At 40.1% G+C, this 24,205-nt stretch overlaps 1 protein-coding gene across 1 annotated transcript in view; it reads left to right on the top strand.

Annotated features, from left to right (window-relative positions):
* The window catches only part of LOC106091352 (uncharacterized), a 129,560-nt gene extending 118,825 nt beyond the window's left edge, over positions 1 to 10,735 (top strand). Inside the window, exons 4-6 of the mRNA XM_059368135.1 lie at positions 8,709 to 10,019; positions 10,077 to 10,206; positions 10,271 to 10,735. Of these exons, the coding sequence (XP_059224118.1) occupies positions 8,709 to 10,019; positions 10,077 to 10,206; positions 10,271 to 10,632 (1,803 nt within the window). The 3' untranslated portion in view covers positions 10,633 to 10,735. The remainder of the gene's footprint in view (positions 1 to 8,708; positions 10,020 to 10,076; positions 10,207 to 10,270) is intronic.
* The last annotated feature ends 13,470 nt before the right edge of the window (positions 10,736 to 24,205 follow it).

The raw sequence follows: 24,205 nt of genomic DNA, 5'->3' as shown, positions 1-24,205 counted from the left end.
TGTGAAAATTGAATTGATGCATTAAAAATCAAGGGAGTTATGCCACTTTTTCAATACAAGTTGTATGGGAAGTGGGCGTAAAAGTGGGCGGATATTTTTCAAATTTCACACAAATGATTCTGAGTGTTTAAAAATGCTATGTGCCAAAAAACAATGCCGTAGGTCAAAATTTAATTTTTACTTTGTATGGGAGGTGGGCGTAAAAGTGGGCGGATCATTTTGATTTTTCCATTTTTTCTTGATTCAAACAAAAAATGCCTATGTGCCAAGTTTCATTGTCCTTCGACAACTTCTTCTATTTTTAGCCGCTCGTTCAATGAACTTGAACCAATGTGCGCCCTACCCCAAAACCCCCCCAAACGAACATGTTTACCGATTCGGACAATATGGGTATCAAATGAAAGGTATTTAAGAGCAGAAAACAAATCTGTTGTCCAATTTTTGGACCAAGGAATTTGACAGCTGCCCCACCCCAAAACACCCTAATAACGGGACATATTTTCGAGCTATGGTGATATGGGGCTCAAATGAAAGGTAATTAAGAGAAAGGCACAAATTCAGTATCCATTTTCGGGACCAAGTGTCTGGAGATCCGCCCCACCCCCAATAAACCCCCCTAACCTGGGTTTATTTGCTTAGTTGGGGTTGAAAAAAAATATATATATTTGAGAGTAGAGCACGAAACCAATATCCATTTTTGGGACCAAAAGTCTGGGTGGCTACACGAACCTAAAATTTTTGATAAAATTTGATAAAATTTTTGATAAAATTTGATAAAATTTTTGATAAAATTTGATAAAATTTTCTATAAAAACAAAACTACCCTTTTCCAAAGAAAAGAGTACTAAAACTACCCTTTTCCAAAGAAAAGAGTACTAAAACTACACTTTCTCAAGGAAAAGGGTAATAAGACTACCCTTTCCCAAAGAAAAGAGTAATAAGACTACCCTTTCCCAAGGAAAAGAGTAATAAAACTACCCTTTCCCAAAGAAAAGAATACTAAAACTACCCTTTCCCAAGGAAAAGGGTATTAAAACTGCCCTTTCCCAAGGAAAGAGGTATTAAAACTACCCTTTCCCAATTGGGTCCAAGTAACTGGGGGCCGCCTGAGCCCCAAAACATTCTACAATAGATTTATTGGATGATGATGACAATATGGAACTCAAATGAAAGGTATTCCGAAGAAGATTACAAATTGAGTTAGGAAGGAGGAATAGGCTTTATAGTTTTTTGATATCGGAAGGGGAAGGACCCTCTCCCGGTACCTTAAAAACACCACCCAAAATTAAAAGTGGACCGATAAGGGAAATATGGGTATCAAATAGAAGGTATTGAAGAGTAGAATACGAATGTGGTTATAAAAATAGGGTCTAAGTACCCAGAAAATCGTCCTAACCCAAAAACTCTTCCAAGCAGACAAATTGAAAGTTCCTATCAATATGACGCGAAAGCCGTCATCAACATCCTCATCATCTTCCCCGCATGCCCTACACATGCTATAACTTGTCGCAGGGATTTTATATAACTGAGCTCGTAGTCCTATGTGTCCCGTCATGATATCAACAGCTATACTGACATCCTTCCTACTTCCTTTCAGTAATACCCACGTCTTCTCTCGATCTGGATCTCCCATAGGATTTTCGCCTTCTTACCTACCTATGCTTCCTACGCTTTTGCACAGGTTTGCATGCACATTAATCGCCCACGCCCTTGACTCGGACTGCGTCGACCCAAAAGGCTTTGGGTTAACCAAGTTTATTATCGGCAGTCCTCTGGCCTTCGCCGGCAAATCGTTTGCCCTTTCATTCCCTCTTATTCCGTTACGGCCCGGCAGCCAAACGATGCGGGTTTTGCCATCCTCAGAGAAGGCGTTAATCTCCTTCTTACACTGCAAGACTATTTGTGACCTTACCGTCCTGCTTGTTATTGCTGCCCTTATGGCCTGTTTACTGTCCGTAAAGATGTTCACATTCCACGTCCTCGCATTAACAACACACCACCTCGCCCATTCCGTGATCGCAGGGATCACCGCCTGCAGGACCGTATTATGGACAGGCAGTCTAAAACAGATCTCAGTCCCTGCGTTCTCATTGTGGACCCCAGACCCATTTAGTCCTCTAGCTTTGATCCATCCGTGTAACACGATCTTCCAGATGACAATATTAGGGTTTCGTCAAACCAAGACTGTGCCGCTGGCAGCAGTGCCTCGCACTCGACCTCAAGGATCAATTCTGGTATCCTATCGGAAACCTCTTCCCTTCCTTTCGGGTTTCCTATCGTCGCATCGATTATACCACGATGGTATGAGCTGCTCCCATACTCAATCCATTCTCCCATCGCCTTAAGTCTCATAGCCGCAGTGGTTGCGTCACAGTTAATCTGTATGTCAATGGGTCGAATATCTAGAATAGTCTCCAGCGCCCTAGTAGGCGTGCTCCTCATCGCTCTACCTATGGCAAGACAACATGTTCTCTGAATCTGTTGTAAAGTCCTTATGTTGCACCTTATGTTGTCCATCAAACTACTGAGGCGTAAGTAAGTATTGATCTAATCACCCTCCTGTAGAGCCAGTGAACTATCCTTATTCAGGCACCATTTGTATAAAAACTTCAGTTTTTAAACATTTTCTATAAAATTCGTGTTTTGAACATCACTTTTTCTATAGAAATAAAAATGTTGACAATTTTTAGACTACTTTTAATGATTTTCTATCATTTCTAGAAAATTTTATTTATTTTTTTCATATATTTAAAACCTTTGCCAAATTTAATTATAATAATAATAATGAAACCTCTACTCCTTTGCATATCTCCGAAATAATCTTTCCTTAGCAATCCCATTTCAAATACTTGGTACACCAAATTGAGATAAAGAAATGGTTGCCAAAACCCATTAAAATATTACCAAACCGATATGTAATCTTTCAAGGAAACACGTCCTTTTGTCTTGCAATAAAAACAACATAAAAACACAAAATTATTCTTAGCCATATTTCAAGTGGAAACATTCAGCAAATAATCTTTCATCTCAATGGAAAACTAAAACCAACATTAAAGCAGTAGCAGAGTTAAACACTTCTGTGTGTGCCAAAGTGCAAATCAAAAACCCCCCCTTTAGATGGGGATACAAAAGGATTTTCCTGGAATCAACAATCGCTAGCTATTGCTAACGCCTACACTAGTTGCACATCACCACTCTTTTGCACACTAGAGATCTCTGACCCTTCTCACATGTGGCTTGTATACACACAGACAATGTTTTTATAGTTTTTTGCTGTAACACAAATAAAGCAAATATTATACCCCCACCTTACCCACCCTTCTCCATGCAATGGCACAACATGAAGGATGTGTTAAGGTGTGAGTAGCAACAGTTAAAAGTTTATTGACGTCATTTTAGCCAGCTTAAGTAACTTTGTCTTTGCCTGTCATGGCGAGAGGGAGAGAGAGGGGGGTGTAATGTAGAGAAATGCTGTAACAACAACAAAGAAAATCCAAAATCATATTTCCTGTGAAAATGCTTTTAAAGGATTTTGCAGAGCACATTTATGAATTAAACGGAAAGTTCATTCATATCCGTTTGCCAAGAAAAACCCCTGCTGGCATTCAGCTGAAGAGGGAAACTGAAAAAGAGTTTAATGAATGAGCGCGTGTTGGGAAAATCTGATATGTGTTTAATTGGCAAATATGTGCACGAGGCGAATGAAATGGGTTGCTTGAATCGATATCAAATAAACTTTGAAGAGGTAGTTTTAGAATACTTTCCTTTAGGAAAAGGTAGTTTTAGTACCCTTTCCTTTGGAAAAGGATAGTTGTAGTAACCCTTCCTTTGAAAAAAGTAGTTTTACTACCCTTTCTTTTAAAAAAGCGTAGTTTTAGAACCCATTCCTTTAGAAAAGGGTGATTTTAGTACCCTTTCCTTTAGGAAAGGTTAGTTTTAGTACCCTTCACTTTGTAAAAGATAGTTTTAGTGCCCTTTCCTTTGGGAAAGGGTAGTTTTAGTACATTTTCCTGTGGAAAAGGGTAGTTTGAATAATCTTTCCTTTTGGAAAGGGTACTTTTAGTATGCTGTGCTTTGGAAAAGGAAGGTGGAAGATGTACAAGAACTACCCTTTCCCCAAGGAAAGGAAAGGAAAGTTTAGAAAAGGTTAGTTTTAGTACCCTTTCCTTTGTAAAAGGTAGTTTTAGTAACCTTTCCTTTGGAAAAGAGTAGTTTTTGTACCCTTTCCTTTGGGAAAGGGTAGTTTTAGTACGCTTTTCTTGGGAAAAGGGTAGTTTTAGTACCCTTTACTTTGGGAAAGGGTAGTTTTAGTACACCTTCCTGTGGAAAAGGGTAGTCTTAGTACACCTTCCTGTGGGAAAGGGTAGTTTGAGTACCCTTTCCTTTGGAAAACAGAAGTTTTAGTACCCTTTCCTTTGGGAAAGGGTAGTTTTAGTACCATTTCCTTTGGAAAAGGATGGTTTTAGTACTCTTTCCTTTGGAAAAGGGTGGTTTTAGAACCCTTTCCTTTAGAAAAGGGTAGTTTTACTACCCTTTCCTTTGTGAAGGTTGGTTTTAGTACCCTTTCCTTTGTAAAGGGCAGTTTTAGTACCCTTTCCTTTGGGAAAGGGTGGTTTTAGTACACTTTCCTTTAGGAAAGGTAAGTAGTTTAAGTACCCTTTCCTTTGGGAAAAGGTCGTTTTAGTACCCTTTCCTTTGGAAAAGGGTAGTTTTACTACCCTTTCATTTGTTAAGGTTAATTTTAGTACCCTTTCCTTTGTAAAGGGCGGTTTTAGTATCCTTTCCTTTGGGAAAGGGTGGTTTTAGTGCACTTTCCTTTAGGAAAGGTTAGTTTTAGTACCCTTTTCTTTGGGAAAGCGTTGTTCAATTACTCTTTCCTTACTACCCTCTTTGTACTACCCTTGTTAAGGTTGTTAAGGTTAGTTTTAGTACCCTTTCCTTTGTAAAGGGCAGTTTTAGTATCCTTTCCTTTGGGAAAGAGTAGTTCAATTACTCTTTCCTTTGGGAAAGAGTAGTTCAATTACTCTTTCCTTTGGATAAGGATAGTTTTAGAACCCTTTTCTTTGGAAAGGGGTAGTTTTACTACCCTTTCTTTTAGAAAAGGGTAGTTTTAGTACGCTTTCCTTTGGAAAAGGGTAGTTTGGTACCCTTTCCTTTAGGAAAAGGTAGTTTTAGTACCCTTTCCTTTAGGAAAGGTTAGTTTTAGTACACTTTCCTTTGTAAAAGGTAGTTTTAGTGCCCTTTCCTTTGGGAAAGGGTAGTTTTAGTACACCTTCCTGTGGAAAAGGGTAGTTTGAATAACTTTTCCTTTGGGAAAGGGTACTTTTAGTACGCTGTGCTTTGGAAAAGGGTAGTTTTAATACTCTTTCCTTTGATAAAGGGTAGTTTTAGTACCCTGTCCTTTGGGCTTTGGGTTTTAGTTCCCTCTTCTTCCCCGCAGCTAACAGACTTCAGCACTTGGGTTTGTATCCGCACGGGACCAGCTTTGCACCAAACTTGAACCAGATGAGGGTCATATAGTGGGAAACGATTACGTGTTATGTGAACAGCACGGGATTGTTCGGTTGAAAAGAGGGTGCGGATATTAATCCGCCCTATGCCACTATGGACATACATCTAAACGAGTAATTGGCGTGTTGTGTGCGTTAAAGAGTAAAAAGTAGCCTCGAAGAAGTTAAAAAAGTGAAAAGTTCGGCCGTGTCGAGCTTTGAATACCCCCCACTATGTATAAATTAACCATCCCCTTTTATAACAGCCACATCCATAGTATTGGGTTGCCCAAAAAGTAATTGCGGATTTTTTAAAAGAAAGTAAATGCATTTTTAACAATACTTAGAATGAACTTTAATCAAATATACTTTTTTTACACTTTTTTTCTAAAGCAAGCTAAAAGTAACAGCTGATAACTGACAGAAGAAAGAATGCAATTACAGAGTCACAAGCTGTGAAAAAATTTGAAAAATTCGCAATTACTTTTTGGGCAACCCAATAATATACAAATGAGGGCTGGTCTGGATCATATTTGATTCAGGTCTCTAGAACTCTTATACAAGTCACAGTTTTAGCAAATCCGTTTTTGTGGAATTAAGACCCCAAATAGGAAGATTGGTCTATATGGCAGCTATAACTAAATATAATCTGATCTGGACCATATGCTGGTTGGATGATAGCAGGCTTAATACAAATCACTGTGTCAAATTAAAGCAAAATCGGGTTATAAATGGGGCTTAAGGCTCTCAATCGGCAGATCGGTTTATATGGCAGCTATATCAAAATATAGTCCGATCTGAACTGTCCGGTCTGAATTTGAGTCGGATGTCTGCAGGCTTAAAATCACTCACTATTTAATTTTTTTTTATCGAAATCAGATAATAATTGCGGCTTTTATGGGCTAAGACCCTCAATCGTCAGATCGGTCTATATGGCATATTGTCCTATCAGGACCATATTTAGATGTGAAGACTGAAGGCTTTGAACAACTCACTGTTTCAACTCACTGTTTTTAGTTTCAGCGAAATCGGGTAATAAATTCAGCTTTTATGGGCTCAAGACCCTTAACGGCAGATCGCCCTATATGGCAGCTATATCTAAATATAGAGCGACCTGAACCATATTCAAGTCGCATATCGGGAGGCTTTAATTTACTCACTATTTCAAATTTCAGCAAAATCGGATAATAATTGCGGCTTTTATGGGCTTAAGACCCTCAATCGGCAGATCGATCAATTGGGCAGCTATATCTAAATATTGTCCGATCTTAACCATATTTGAGTCGGAGGCTCCTTATTTCAAATTTTACCGAAATCGGATAATAATTGCGGTTTCTCTTGGCTTAAGACCTCCAATCGGCAGATCGGTCTTTATGGCAGCTAAATCTAAATATTTAGGTGTGACGGCGGGAGCCGTAATCAACTTCCTATTTCAAATTTCAGCGAAATCGGATAATAATTGCGGCTTTTATGGGCGTAAGACCCTAAATGGGCAGATCGGCCTGTATGGCAGCTACATATAAATATTGTCCGATCTAGACCATATTTATGTGTGACGACGGGAGGCGTTAATCAACTTCCTATGTCAAATTTCAGCGAAATCGGACAATAATAATAATCTAAATATATTCCGATCTAAACCATATTTGAGTCGGAGGCACAAAACAACTCACCATTTAAAATTTTACCGAAATTCGATCTTAACCATATTTGAGTCGGATGTCTGGAGGCTTAAAACAACTCACTGGCATATCCATATTCGGTTTGATAAATCGGAAAAAATGCGGCTTCTACAGGCTTAAGACCCTCCATTGCCAGATCGATCTATATGGCAGCTATATCCAAATATAGTCCGATTTGCCCTATTCTAGAACTTAACCTGCTTGTAGAAGAAATACTAGTCTTTTCGCCGTCCTACCGACTGTTTCGCTGTTCCACAGTGGTACATGGGCGTTCGTCGCCAATAGCCTTATCTCGGACTGTGTCGACCCGAAAGGCTTCAGGTTAAACAATTTTATTGACAGCAGTCCTCTGGCCTTCACTGCCAAATCGCCTGCTATTTCATTCCCCCTTACTCCGTTATGGCCCAGCACCCAAACGATGAGGATCGTTCCAACCTCAGAGAAGGCGTTCATCTCCTTTTTACACTCCGTGATCTTACCGTCATGGCTGTTATTACCCTGATGGCCAGTTTACTGTCCTTAAAGATGTTTATACTCTACGTCCTTGCGTTAACACCACACTACCTCACGCATTCCGCGATCGCCCAGATATTGGCCTGCAGTACCGTATTATGGGGATAGTTTTTGGGTTTAGAGCGGACAACAAACCGATAACTATATTCGTATAAGGTGTATGTCCATTGTGGCATGGGGCGGATAAGAATCCACACCCACTTTTCAACTTAACTTAATCTAATCACCGCTTTAAAAGCGATATAAAGGGTGATTTTTTTGAGGTTAGGATTTTCATGCATTAGTATTTGACAGATCACGTGGGATTTCAGACATGGTGTCAAAGAGAAAGATGCTCAGTATGCTTTGACATTTCATCATGAATAGACTTACTAACGAGCAACGCTTGCAAATCATTGAATTTTATTACCAAAATCAGTGTTCGGTTCGAAATGTGTTCAAATTTTGACAAATTTTGTTCAGCGATGAGGCTCATTTCTGGTTGAATGGCTACGTAAATAAGCAAAATTGCCGCATTTGGAGTGAAGAGCAACCAGAAGCCGTTCAAGAACTGCCCATGCATCCCGAAAAATGCACTGTTTGGTGTGGTTTGTACGCTGGTGGAATCATTGGACCGTATTTTTTCAAAGATGCTGTTGGACGCAACGTTACGGTGAATGAACACATTTCGAACCGAACACTGATTTTGGTAATAAAATTCAATGATTTGCAAGCGTTGCTCGTTAGTAAGTCTATTCATGATGAAATGTCAAAGCATACTGAGCATCTTTCTCTTTGACACCATGTCTGAAATCCCACGTGATCTGTCAAATACTAATGCATGAAAATCCTAACCTCAAAAAAATCACCCTTTAGCTGGTTTAACGCTAGGTACAGGACGGCTATTCTTTCTCTTGCTCCTGTGGTGTCACAAACGATTTTAATATCTTGAGCTTAAAGCATACTGTTATGGTTTCACTTTAGTACTTAATTTAAATAGACTTTGTTTATGTTCCTTTTTTACCATTTCCTTTTCTTTTTGCAGCACCTTCCAGCCTATTCACCCATATCGACTAGATCGCATCGCATCAATCCCGTTTCGTCATATCATGTGCAGGCTGCTCTGGCTGCATCCCGCCGTAGAGAATCTATCAACAGCTCCATAGGGGCCACTTCTATACGGCGCCTTATCTCACTTAACAATCGCAATTGTCGCTATAAAGTACCAGCCCACATAAGACAAAAAGTGGGCAAATGTTTCACCCTATTGGCTGTGGCCCATGGTCTATTGTGTGCCGTGCTGGTGCCCCTGTTTGGCCTACAAGGCTCCAATTCGGTGTGGCATCATCGAGAACAATGGCTGCAGGTGGGACCCAATATAGGCTCGCTACTGTTGAGTCTCTGTTTCTTCATATCGTCGGGCATGTGCTTGGTAACGCCCAAACTAATAAGGAAATTTGGCTATACCATTTTGATGGGAGTCAATTCCGTGGCTGTGTGTTTATTTCTGCTGTGCCATCTCTATCCCTCGATCTACACCCTACTGCCGGCTTACATCTTATTGGGTGTGACCCATAGTCCCTCGTGGATTAGCAAAATAGCTGTGGTAGTGCATTTTGGCAGCAAACTGAGTTGTTCCCAGCACGAATGCACTCTAATGTCAACGCATGCCTTGGACTCGTGGGAGGAGCATAAGCTCTCCTGCAATCGTGATCAGAAAGTTAGAAGGTTGGCCCGCTGGTTTCAGGCCTCCAAGGATTTTGGCATCATAGTGGGAGCCATTATAGCCTCCATGGTGCTGTCGTGTACCTCAAGAGATTGGAATTGTTTGGGCAAGGCGCCGTTGACTACAGCGGACCCAACAACAACTAGCAGCACTACAACTACTACTTCGACCACAGAGAGTGCCACTGTGGCACCCACAACCAACACTAGTGGTCCTCAAGCAGAAGCGGTACAATTCTATGTGCCCAGTACGCCCTATGTGTGGAACCATAGGACGGGTTTCATGATGGAGTACTACAATCTGGATGAACATGGCAGTCGTATATGTGGAGCCGATATGTGTCCCTTGTGGCAATATAATGCCGCAAAGACCAAAGAAGATGATGAAATCAATGAGACCATATTTTCACCCTTCATAAGGGAGAAGCCAAGGGCGGGATCCACCACCCTGATAGGGATATATCTGATATTTGCTTTGACCTCGGTCATACTCATTGTATTGGCGGGCAAGGTGCAGTCTACATTTCGTCATGAACGCATCAAGGGTATGACGGATACATTGCTGTTTGCGGGCCCACTGGCTTATTTTATAGGCACAGAGCAGGCATATATTCTAAGTGATTTTCTGACGGTGAGTATGATGGAAAGAAAAGAGAATGAGAAAGAAAACAATGAATTCAAATTCTAGGCTTTTGTTTCCTGCTCCCTGGGAATAAGTATGGTGGCTGGAGCCATTATAGGCATGGGTGTCATGCAGCTCATTGTTTCCTGCACTCTTAGTATGCTGTTGAGGCATACTAAACGTTTAGTGGTCATATGTGAGTTGAAAATATCTAACTTTTGTGCAATTTTGCTAAACTTTACCTGTTTTTTTTTTTTCAGTGGCCGGTTTTTTCTTCCATTCCTGTCTTTTATTGGCCCTCTCCACCTGGAAGCCTTCCAGCGATGACAGCGCTCTCTTTTATGTTTTGGCTGCCTCCTGGGGTGCCTGCAATGGTATGTGGGAAACCTTGCTATTCGCTTTGGTAACTCTAAATCATACAAATCATGTGGTCGAGGTAACTTCTCCAATGCAGGCATTGCGTTTCCTTGGCCTGGGCATTACATTTGCCGCCCATGGTTTTATGTGTGAGACACCCAAGATAATATCCTTGGTCATTATCTTGGTGGTTAGTGTATTGCCGTATGCCATGTTGGAGATACGTTTGGAATCGCAGCGTAAGTCACAGCTGATTAGTTTATGACGTAGCCTATTCACATAGTCTCGGAGGCGTAGTGTGATGGCTCGCACACATACCATGTAGAGGATAGATTATGGCAGGACAAGACTGGTGGACATTTTGTAGATCAAAAAATATAAAAAAAGTGATGAAGTTAGAATCTGTTCTTTATTAAAACAAAAAAAAATTGTATTAAGACATTTTAGATATATGAATGATTTATTAAGGACAGCATAATCCATTTGACAATTTTTATGTAGAAGAAATCGCGGTCCAAGAATCCCTTCAAATGCTTTAATAACAGTACATCTTTGTCTAACTGTAAAAGAATTCTCTGCGGTGTGATTCTTGGAAGTACATGCTGTTGGAGTACAACAAGTAAAAAGACATTAAGTTCGGCCCACCCACCACGTCGGATAAATGAATATATTAACCACCTTTCGCCATAATACGACAAATCTTAAGCAGCTAAAGGGTGATTTTTTTGAGGTTAGGATTTTCATGCATTAGTATTTGACAGATCACGTGGGATTTCAGACATGGTGTCAAAGAGAAAGATGCTCAGTATGCTTTGACATTTCATCATGAATAGACTTACTAACGAGCAACGCTTGCAAATCATTTTCAGTGAATCATTTTCAGTGAAATCATTTTCAGTGAATCGACAAATTTTGTTCAGCGATGAGGCTCATTTCTGGTTGAATGGCTACGTAAATAAGCAAAATTGCCGCATTTGGAGTGAAGAGCAACCAGAAGCCGTTCAAGAACTGCCCATGCATCCCGAAAAATGCACTGTTTGGTGTGGTTTGTACGCTGGTGGAATCATTGGACCGTATTTTTTCAAAGATGCTGTTGGACGCAACGTTAAGGTGAATGAACACATTTCGAACCGAACACTGATTTTGGTAATAAAATTCAATGATTTGCAAGCGTTGCTCGTTAGTAAGTCTATTCATGATGAAATGTCAAAGCATACTGAGCATCTTTCTCTTTGACACCATGTCTGAAATCCCACGTGATCTGTCAAATACTAATGCATGAAAATCCTAACCTCAAAAAAATCACCCTTTATATGTAAATATAGTCCGATCTCCACCTTATTCGGGAAGGCAATAAAAGAGTCTTTGGTACAATTCATTGTACCAAACTCATTGGTTAAAAAATTCACCTTTTATGGGCCTAAGAAGTTAAACCGGGAGATCGGTGGCAGGTATATCCAAATATAGACCGATCTGAACTATTTAAGACACGAATATCGAAGAGTTTAAAAGGGATCACTGTACCAAATTTCAGCGAAATAGGGCAATAAATTTGCCCTTTATAGGTCAAAGGCCCAAAATTGGGAGATCGGTCTATATGGCAGCTATCTCCAAACCTGAACCGATCTGGACCATATTGAACAGGGATGTCGAAGAGCCTTAACCTGTTTATGGACAAAAAGAGAATATGTGCAAAGATTTAGCGCAATATCCTCATATTTAAAGACTGTAGCTTGATTTAAACAGACAGACGGACGGACATATCTAGATTAGATATCTTAGATTTTTACGACGATCAAGAGTATATGTATATACTTTATAGAGTCACATATGGTCATTTAGATGTGTTGAAAACGGAATGACAAAATGAGTATACCCCTATGCTTCGGTGATAGGTATAAAACAATTTCAAATATAAAACTGAAAAAAAAACTGCTATCCAAGAACTACCTTCATTTTCATGAGTTTGAAAAACTTCAGAAAATTGGATGGGGAAATTATAAAATTCCCTGGAGGAATCCAAGGAAAGATTGCTCCAATTTAGAAGGGGATTGCTTCAATCTAATTGGGGATTCCGAACCCATGAGGACTTATAATGCCATAGGAGATGGCTCCATGGGAAATTGTTCAAATTCCATAGGGGATTGCCACAATCCCATTATGGATTTCTCCAATCGCAAAGGGTATTCCTACAACCCCATAGGAGCCTGCTACAATAATATAAGGAATAGCTCCTAATCCATAAGGGAATACTCCAATCCTATAAAGGATTTCTCCAAACTCATGAGGGATTGCTCCAATCCCATACAATCCAACTGAAGATTACTGCAATCACACTTGGGATTGCTAAAATTCCATAGGCGATCGCTCTAATCGCATAGGGGATTACTCTAATCCCATGGGTTGTTGCTCTAATCCTACAGTGTATTACTCTAATCCCATAAGGGATTTCTTTAATCCCATAAGGGATTGCGCCAATTCCATCCTGTAGGGATTGCTCCAATCCCACAGTCAATTACTCTAATCCCATAGAGTATTGTTCTTATCAAATATGGGATTGCTCTAAACCCATAGGGGATTGCTATATTCGCATAGTAGATTGCTCTTATCACATAGGATATTGCTTTATAGCACACTAGCACCCAACACCGGTTTGTTGGGTGCTAGTGTGCGTAAAAATTCCGAGCCCATTGTCCTATGTTCTTGTTCGCGTACACGAATATGTGTAATGGTGTATGCATTTGCCCGCCAATGCCCTAAGCCCATAGGGGATTGCTCTAATCTCATATGCAATTGTTGTAATATCATATGCGATTGCTGTAATCCTATTGGGGATTGCTCTTATCCCATAGAAGATTGGTTTAACCCCACAGGGAATTGCTTAAATCACATAAGGAATTGCTCTAATCCCATAGAGGATTGCGCTAATCCCATAGGGTATTGCTTTTAATCCACAGGGGATTGCTCTAATCACATAGGGGATAGTTGTAATCCCATGGGGTATTGCTGTAATCCCAGAGGGAATTGCTGTAATCCCAAAGGGAATTGCTCCAAGTGTATTGGGGATTGCTCCAAGTCTATTGGGGAGGAGTATAATCGTTTGAGGGATTTGTTGTTGTAGTAGTGTGTTGTGCACTGAGTCGGCAACCCTTGCAGATGAAGGCCTTCATCGGGTTAATCCGGTTCGTACAACTAGATGCCATGGGATTGGAACCATTGGAGGATTGGTAAATCAGATTGGAGGAATTTCTTAGTTATACAATTCCATGAGGAGTTGGTACAATTCCTTTGGGGTTTGGTTCAATCCAATGGGGAGTTGGTACAATTATTTGGGGGATTGGTTCCAACCCTTCAGGGATTGGTGGAATCTCTTGGGGGATTGGTAGAATCACAAAGTACAATTCCTTGAAGGATAGTTTCAATCCCTTGGGCGATTAGTATACTGAATTCGTTCGATTGTTCTTTCTAAGTAGTATTTCTTTTTTTAATGAAATTCGCAATAAAATCAATATTTATCACTGTGGCAAATAGACGGTTAATACTACGCCATTACAGTTTTTGTTTTGAAATTCAAATAGGCTAACAATTAGTTGCACGCTTCATAAAAGTACAGATTATCCTGTATACGAGTATATAGGATGAGTTGCAACAATAGTGTCAACAGAATATTAACGCTAATTTTAGTCAACTGTTCATAGGATGATGTAGAATATACTATTTTTCAGTATAATCAAGTGAGAGGCTAATTAGAATGTGCAATCTTTAATTATCATTTTAATAAGCCGTTAGCAAACAACAAGAAGATGGTTAAATATAGCTGAAAATGTAAACACCAATTATAGATTTAAACTTTAAAAATCCTGTTTTGCTTGACAAAGTAGATTGGAAATAACTTTTTTAATGGCTTACGTCTTAATAGCAGAATCTTATCAATGTTGAAATAATTTGGTATTTATTAAACCTCCACCATAGGACGGGGAGATAAATTTTCAAATATGATGCGATCTCAATGCCATCCAGAGGGGTGAATTTGGAGAAACTTCCTGATTTAATCTACGGGGCTTCGGATTCTACTACACACAAATAATTCGCCATCCAATTTTTCTGTACTGGCTGGAGAAAAGTGTTGACAATGTCCCCAAAACAAGTGGCATAACTGGACGTATCGGTAGTCTTCGATAGGACCGTCCAATAAGCCTTCCCGTTCCCGAGCATTCTTCATGGATTTTCAATATCCGAAAACTAGCATGGATTTGGTAAATTTCAGACAACTTCTTTGCCTGCATTTCCACCATTTTACCTGTGTTCTCTACTAGTTCCTATGAACAGCTTGATCTAGTAGAGACCACAGGTGAAGTAGCGGTAATGCCGAAAAAGAAGTTGTCTGAAATTTACCAAATCCATTAGCATGGATATTGGAAATTCTTCGAGAAGGCTTGAAAATAATAGCCTCAAGCGTTAGCTACCGGCGTTGGAAGGAAAATCGGGTCATCCTTATTCGGTTTCTTAATGGCTTCATTAACAGTAGAACTTTGCCCATTTTCCACATATCGAAAACAATAATAGTGTCCAAAGATGAAGATAAGAAGCTTCATTGGATACTCGACTCTCAGTTTAAATTAGAGTTTTAATCGGGTCTTAGCGCCTTGGATAATTTGGCAGTTTGATACTTTTTATTTCGCCCATGGTGAATGGTTGTGATTGATTATCTGCTCGGATACAACGGCTGCGACAAGTATCTCTTCCTCTCGTCCTTCTCGAAAATCTCAATAAATTCACTGTAGAACAACCTGATGCATATCTTGGAATCCGTTAATGCTACCCTATCAAAAGTGACTGATTCGACAACGATTCGGATTCCGGGGAATAACTCCAATAGGAGGCCACCGTAGCGCAGAGGTTAGCATGTCCGCCTATGACGCTGAACGCCTGGGTTCGAATCCTGGAGAGACCATCAGAAAAAATTGTAAGCAGTGGTTTTCCCTTCCTAATGCTGGCAACATTTGTGAGGTACAATGCCATGTAGAACTTTTCTCCAAAGAGGTGCCGCACTGCTGCACGCCGTTCGGACTCGGCTATAAAAGGGAGGCCCCATATCATTGAGCTTAAAAACTTGAATCGGACTGCACTCATTGATATGTGAGAAGTTTGCCCCTGTTCCTTAGTGGAATGTTCATGGGCAAAAATTTGCATTTGCAGAAGGTCAGATTCAGTGATCGGCTCTGCAGCTCTAATTATGACACTATTACTACTTGAACTACTTGAGACTCTATGAGTTGAACCTCTTATTACCCAATTTCTGACCATTCCATCTCTCAGTATCATGTTAATAATTTTGCTGTAGAGTATATTGCCCATTGGGATGTTCCAGCTATAACCACTGTTGGGCTCAGATGTGCGATTACCGCTTACATAATTCACACTTCACGCGTTCAATAGAAATTCTGCCATGAATAAATTCTTTTGTTAAAAAGTTATTTTCGACGCACCAACTACTAAGTGGGAGGCGTTTTCAATGAAAAGATAAAATTTTTGGAGTTTCTTCTCATTTTCTCCAATTTAGCAAAATTCGATTTTTTAAATCAAATAAAATAATCAACAAAAATTTTGGAAAGTTGGTAAACATTTTAATGCAAATATCCTTTCTTCCCAAGAAGAGCAGATATTTATTTTCATATATCTAAGATGTCTTAAATATAAGTTTTAATTTGTATTAAAACTATGACAAGTTGCTACCAGTCTTGATCCATAAGAAGATATAACCTCAAACTCCATAATAGGCTGTAGATTTTAAATTAGGACTAGAAAACGAACACAGGTTCATAAAAGCTGTGGATTGCATTTCAAACAAAAGTAAAAAAAAACTAAAAAATAATTCATAGCCTGTGTCGTGCCAAACAAAAAAAAAATAAATAAATAAAAAAAAAATAAGAAAAATACAAAAATAATAATTCTGAATTATTACGATGAAGATCAAAAGAATAATTTATTTTTAATTAGTAGCTATTAAGAAATTTTCATATTTATAATGCATATATATACAGATTAAGCACAATTTACTAAGAGAATCTCTGTATTTATATATACATAAATATATTGTTATTACATTACATCACTTATAAGCTAGTTCAGACAGAGATAAAGAACCAAATGCGAGGGTTGTTTAAATGTAAATGGAAATACAAAATTCGAAACTTATAACATTACAAAATTACAACATTGTACTTTATGAATGACTGTAAGATACCCAATTAAATTTTTTATGAGGCAAAAATAGTATGAAAGTAAATATCATATGAAATATGAAAAAATATAGGATCTTGTTTGGATATTATTTTAAAGATTTGTTTAAACAATTTTAACGATGTCCCATTTCCCTACCCTTTAACCCATTAACGCCTGACCCTTGATCTACGCCTGACCCGAATTACCGCATGCGGTAATTCGGCCTTGGTTGTTATTGCCCTGATAACCTGTTTACTGTCCGCAAAGATGTTCACACTCGACGTCCTCGCGTTTACACCAACCACCTCACGCATGCCGTGATCGCCCGAATCTCCGCCTGCATGATCTTTTATGGTCAAGCAGTTTCCAATGTATACCCCGAGTCTGTCAAAGCTGACCAACACATGCAGCCTGCATAGTTGTGGCGGATACAATGTGCTACGTAGAAATTGCTTAAAAAATGGAGGTGGGGATTGGCCTTCGTGATACACCATTCCGTGCAGTATAGACCCATCTCACCTGCGCCTGGCGCTAGTGACTCCAATATGGAGTGTAGAGCAATACAACATATACATACCGCCGGTTAGTTATTGCGACCCAAGCTTACAAGACCGACATAAGTGGGCCACTGTTTGGCCATAATCGTCTGGTTCTAGGAGACTTTAATGCATATCTCGTTTCACCGCATTCTCCCCTATCATAGCTTTGGCAGAGTCTCCTGGTTCTAGGACACTTTGCAGGCTCTACATTTTGTACTGAGAATGAGAATACCCCACTACTATTACGAAGAGCTGCAGCAGCTCGCCAGACATTTCCATCGCACTGGCGCTAATGACCCCAATATGGAGTGTACGGAGATAGCAGTCAAGTCTGGTACTGCTGAGATAAAGCAATACAACATATACATAATGCTGGTTGGTAATCGCGACCCAAGCTTACAAGGCCGACATAAGTGGCCACTGTCTGGCCATAATCGTCTGGTTCTAGGAGACTTTAATGCACATCTCGTTTCATGGTATTCTCCCCTATCATAGCTTTGGCAGAGTCTCCTGGTTCTAGGAGACTTTGCAGGCTCTACGTTTTGTACTGTGAATGAGGATGCCCCAATACTATTACGAAGAGCTGCAGGCGCTCGCCAGACATTTCCATCGCACTGGCGCTAGTGACCTCAATATGGAGTGTATGGGGATAGCAGTTAGGACTGGTACTGCCCAGATAGAGCAATACAACATATACATACTGCAGGTTGGTAATTAGACCCAAGGTTACAAAGCCGAAATAAGTGGGCCACCATAATCGTCTGGTTCTAGGAGACTTTAATGCACATCTCGTTTCATGGCATTCTCCCCTATCATAGCTTTGGCAGAGTCTCCTGGTTCTAGAAACTTTGCAGGCTCTACGTTTCGTACTGTGAATGAGGATGCCCCATTACTATTACGAAGAGCTGCAGGCGCTCGCCAGACATTTCCATCGCTATGGCGCTAGTGACCTCAATATGGAGTGTATGAGGATAGCAGTCAGTTCTGATACTGCTCAGATAGAGCAATACAACAAATATATACCACCGGTTGGTAATTGAGACCCAAGCTTACAAGGCCGACATCAGTGGGCCACTGTCTGGCCATAATTGTCTGGCATTCACATTTCATGGCATTCTCCCCTATCATAGCTTTGGCAGAGCAGGTTGCAGGCTCTAAGTTTTGCATGGTGAATGAGGATGCCTTACTACTCTTACGAAGAACTGCAGCAGCTCGCCAGAAATTTCCATTGCATCCCCTGATCAGGGGCAAGCCGTAATTTCTTTGGGATCAGACCACCTCCCCATAATTCTCACCATCGACCGACTACTTCATAACCTCTGAGCGTAGGACGTTTATCAATCAGAAGAAGGCTCATTGGGCTGGCTTCAGAGAGTACACCAATCGCCGCTTCAGTGAACTGACACCCCCCTCGAATGTGCTAGGTTGCCGAGAGGAAATTCCGACACAGACATCTTAAATTCAGAAGCCGTTCGCTTTATACCAGCCGGTCGAATACCCCAAGTGCGGCCCAAATTCACGGTGCAGGTAACGGTTTCCGAAAAGGAGCAAGATGGGATTCGTTGCACCGACTCCACTAACACCAGAATCAGCGAGCTCAATCTGAAAATAAACAGAGTAGTCAATAAACACAAGCGGTATTCGTGGCTGGAACACTTGAAGCAATGTAACTTAGGCACCGGTTTAGGCTAGTTGTGGTCTACTGTTAAGTCAATCTCAGGTATCGGTTCCCGAAGAGGAGCACGATGGGATTCGTTGCACGGACTCCATTAACACCAGAATCAGCGAGCTCAATCTGGAAAAAAACAGGGTAGTCAATAAACATAAGCGGGATTTGTGGCTGCAACAATTGGAGCAATGTAACTAAGGCACCGGTTTAGGCTAGTTGTGGTCTACTGTTAAGACATTCTCGAACCCCAGTAGGCGGGAGACAGGACCTCAGTCATTTTTGGCGACGAAACTGTGACTGATCCGAAGAGGTGAGATAGGTTATTCAAACCATATTCTATGACACAGAGTGGAATAATATTCAGATCTGTCAGAACCGCAAAATCAGCATATGCAGCCGCTTTAACTTCTATAGAGCAAAGATTGATGCCTATAGAGCAAAGATCCCATGGCAGCCGGTTGTATGTACCGGATTGACCCGTCGAATTCCTTCATCAGTAGGTGCTGCCGCCTCATTGTACCACACACTGCTACTACACCAACAAAGATTGATGCTAACGTGCAGGATGTGTGTCCCGATTGTGACAAGGGACCACACGACACACGTCACATATCACCTGCCAGAACCACTCGTTCCTGGATCTGTATATTCAACAGAATCCAGCAGACGAAAAATAGAACACAATAACAACCAGAGTTCCGCCAATCCAAGGCTGTGCCGCTGGCAGCAGTGCCTAGCACTCGACATCAAGTGTCGTCTTAGGTATCCAATCGGAAATCTCTTCCATTTCTTCCAAGTTTACTACCGTCGCCTCAATTATATCGCTATGGTATGACCTGCTCCTATCCTCTATCCATTCTCCCATCTTCTTATGTCTTATAGCCGCAGTGGTTGCCTCACACTTAGTCTGTATGTGTATGGGTCTGATATCTAGACTTGTCTCCTGTGCCCTAGTGAGCGTGGTCCTCAGCGCTCGCCAAGACAACCTGTTCTCTGAACCTGTTGTATGGTCCTTATGTTGCATTTTTCTCCATAGCAGTCCATCAAACTACTGAGGCGTAAGGAAGCATTGGTCTTATCACGCTTGCTCTACAAGGGCGTGGATTACAGTGGAATATCCTTGGATTCAGGCCCTATTTCGATCCCACGGCCTGTCTATGTAGTATCAAACATCTGTGAGTCTTCTCAGTACGTTCCTGAATGTTACACTTCCAATTAAGTTTCCTACCCAAGATCACTCCTAACTATTAGACCATGTCATGTAGAAATCGGAAGTGTGGTGCGTCACCTTCGCCTTCCTCGTGAACAGGCAGATTTCAGTCTTCTCTGCGTTAACGCTGAGTCCCCTAGGTCCAGCCCAGTAGTTTGCCATCCGCAAGACCCTTTCGGCACTTTTGCGTAGCTGGTTCGGATCCTTACCTCTTAGAAGTATTAAAACAGCGTCTGCATAGCAGACGGGTTCAATTCCCTTCTCAGTCAGCATCCGTAATAAATTATTTATGGTGTTTACTCAAAGGAGCGGTAAAAAATACCCCCTTCCAAGGGACCCACAATTTATCCACCTATTCCATGGCATATAGGCTATCCGTCTCTACAGAGTCGGTCCACGCGGTACTGGTCTGGGGATTGGATCAGTGTATGCACATTGTTAAAAGCCGCCTCGATGTCATACCGCCAGTGCGCAAGTCTTGGCATCAAAAATATTTTCAATTCTATGCACAATTTTTTGCAGGGCAGTCTCCACCGATCTCCCTTGAGATAGGCCTGCTGTATACATATGAGCAATTCGCTGGATGTCTTTACCATGGTATTCACAATACGTTCCATGGTTTTGAGTACAAAGGACGTTAGGCTTATAGGTTTGTAGGCCTTTGATGTCGCATAACTTGCCTTGGCGGGATTGGCTATAAATACCATCCTTGCCTACTGCCAAGCATTCGGAGTATATGCAAGTCCTAGACACGCTGTAAAAATAGTGGACAGATGTGGCTCCAGATAGTTGGCCTACTTCTGTAGTAACCCTGGCAATATTCCATTAGGTCCGGATGACTTAAATGATTGGAAGCTCCTCAAGGCTTCCTTTACCATAAATTCCGAAATGATAAGCCCACGATCAATCCCATGATTCCAATATTACGCTGTCTCCCTGAGTCCTGTCGTATAATGTGGTAAATATGCTTTCATCAAAAGCCTCAACATGTTGTAACTGCTCTGACTATCATGTCGTTAAAACTATGTGACCAAACCTAGACTTGAAGAGGTCTACCGCTTTGTTGTCGCTGGCTAGAACAGACGTCTCAGTCATTGCATCCGTCATGACAGATCACTGTCTGATCGGAAAACATTCTGACTGAAGATTGCAAAAGCCGTGAGGACGTCGAGGAAGAAGAGATTATAGAACTTCTGCTACGTGTTTGTCCCGCACGGGCAGTCAGAAGAAGTTCCACTTTAGGTTCTTATTCTTTTTAGAACTTGTGTGGTTTGCCGGATGTGAAAATACGCAAGTTGTTGGGCCTTTTAAAGCAATTTAGATGCTTCAACGGTAGGAATTAGAAGGCATTTTCCTTCTCCTGTTCCTGTGGTATCACAATGGTCGATAACGTCTAAGTGAGTCTGAGGTTAGCGCAGAGGTTAGCATGTCGGCCTATGACGCTGAAAGCCTGGGTTCGAATCCTGGCGAGACCATCAGAAACAAATTTTCAGCGGTGGATTTCCCCTCCTAATGCTGGCAACATTTGTAAGGTACTACGCCATGTAAAACTTCTCTCCAAAGAGGTGTCGCACTGCGGCACGCCGTTCGGACTCGGCTATAAAAAGGAGGCCCCTTATCATTGAGCTTAAACTTGAATAGGACCGCACTCATTGATATGTGAGAAATTTGCCCCTGTTCGTTAGTGGAATGATCATGGGTAAAAATTTACAAAAAATTGAGTTTGATGGTAGGCTGCCACTTAAACCTAAACCATGTCGTCTACTAATGTTTCAGTTTAGACATGGGTTTTTGAGAGAAACTGTTTCATATTGGCGACATCATTAACGCTATCGACCTGTTCGCAGAAAAGCTTCCAGGAGACACATTTTGACGCTCTGATAATCTTATAGTTTTCCTTGAGACGTATGCAATACACATTCCAATAAACTGCCGCTTTTTTCTGTTATAAAGTCTGCAGACCTCTTTGCTAATCTTTCGAAATAAGTTGTACTCTTCGAGAAGGGAAATCAGCCTAAGAAAAACCCTGGGTGATGATTCGTAACAACCTCCGGTCACCCAGAGTTTTTCTTAGACTGATTTCCCTTCTCGAAGAGTACAACTTATTTCGAAAGAGCCCGCTATTGCAGTCGTAATCCTGTTGACATTGTTGTTTATGTCTGCTTTGCTTGAAGTCTTGTTACACTGGCCCGAAACCTTTACCACATTCCTTCAATCTGGGAAACAATCTCAACTGTTGGGATTTTTTGTTGTGTCTTATCTTCAATTAGAATCACAATACTATGGTACCCTAGTTACATTTCTTAAGAGATAAGCTATAGTTTCTACCATACTAGTAGCCAAGATCACTACCAATACAGCAATACAAACATTGAAGTTTCAATTTACAAAGCTTTCCCTTCAATTTACCTTTACTTTAAACAATCCTTGAATTTTGTGAACTATTTATTCTTTAGAATCTCTTACAAATCTTAACATGTTTCAACTCTGTTAAGTCTAACATTGATGTTAAATTAACATGCATACTCTCATACTTAATAACTTTTACATTTATATTCTAAGAGTTTAACTAAGCTAAAACTTAAAAATTTTGTCATAACAACTAAGTTTAGAAACTAAAAATTCATTAAAGCAGAATGTTAAACTAGCTAAAGCAGAACGTAATTTTTAATTATTACTAAGAACTAAAAAAACTAAAAACCCTAAAAACATACACACACAAATGTATATCAGTATTACAACAAATGTTAACATTTTATAAAATGAAATTTACTTGTTAAGTAAAAGAGAAAATATATTTAAGTGAAAATTAAGTTTAAAATTGTACGATTTTATACAAAATGTTATATGTAATCACATTGAGAAGAAAAAAAAAATATTATTAAATTTTTATTTTATTTTATGTAGATTTAGTATAGAATAATAAAAACAAAGTTTGTTAATAATTTCAAATCATTGTAACTAAAAGCTGTTCTTTTATTTTTTGACTTTTTCCATATTGTCACCAATAGAAAAACGTTTTTCGTTATCTAAATCGATCAAAGTAGCCTATGCAGATCTCTGATACAAATTTTATGGAGTGAAGTTATAGTCTTAAGACTCTATCTCAGTTCCAGTTTATAGGGTGTACGCTGAAAAAAAATGTACTTCAAATTTAAGATTTTCCTTACTCTTAGGATTTTAACAATGAAAATCCGAAGATTGATTTTTTTCTGCAAAATTGGAGCAATACAAACTGACGCCTCAATATGGTAGACTCCTATGGAGAGAATGTGCAATAAAAGGAACTTTCAACAGATTCAAAAAAAGCGTTGTCTGGATAGGGACGAAGCCATGAGAACTACTAGAATACTGAAGAAAATTCTGGATGTCCAACCAAGAGAAGTATATTTAAGGTTAAGTTGAAGGACAGCGAGTAACACCTTCACTCGGTGACCTTAGGTCCACTGCGTTGAATCTAGAAAAAACCTAGAAGAAAAATGTATACGAAAACAGGTAAAAGCATGCTAAGTTCGGGAGGGCAGAATCTTATATACCCTCCACCATGGATCGCATTTGTCAAGTTCTTGAATTATTTTTCAAACATATATGAGCTATATCAAGTTATTGACCGACTCATCGAAAAATATCACCTTGAAATTTCAGGTAAATTGAGTAATAATTGCGCCCTTAAGAGGCTCAGAAAGTCAAATTCGGAGATAGGATTATATGGCAGCTATATCAGGTTATGAACCGATTTAGATCATACTTAGCAAAAATGTGTTAATATTGCAAAACAATATGTGCCAAATTTCAGTTAAATCGGATAAGAATTGCGCCCTCTAGAAGCTCAAGAATTCAAGACCAAAGATTGGTTTACATCACAGCTATATCAGGTTATAGACAGAATTAGACCAAACTTAGCACAGTTGTTGGCAGTCATAACAAAACATCAAATAGGATAAGAAATGCGCCCTCTAGAGGCTCAAGAAGTCAAGACCCCAAGGTCGGTTTACATCACAGCTATATCAGGTTATCAATCGATTTAGAGCATATTTGGCACAGTTGTTGGAAGTCATAACAAAACACCTCACGCAAAATTTCAACCAAATAGGATAAGAATTGCGCCCTCTAGAGGCTCAAGAAGTCAAATCGAAAGATCGGTTTATATGGCGGTTCTATCAGGTTATAGACAAATTTAGACCATACTTGGCAA

This window comes from Stomoxys calcitrans, chromosome 4 (assembly GCF_963082655.1).
Source record: "Stomoxys calcitrans chromosome 4, idStoCalc2.1, whole genome shotgun sequence".
Classification (NCBI taxonomy): domain Eukaryota; kingdom Metazoa; phylum Arthropoda; class Insecta; order Diptera; family Muscidae; genus Stomoxys; species Stomoxys calcitrans.
Note: the sequence above shows the minus strand (reverse complement) of the source record. Positions and strands in the feature narration are given on the sequence as shown.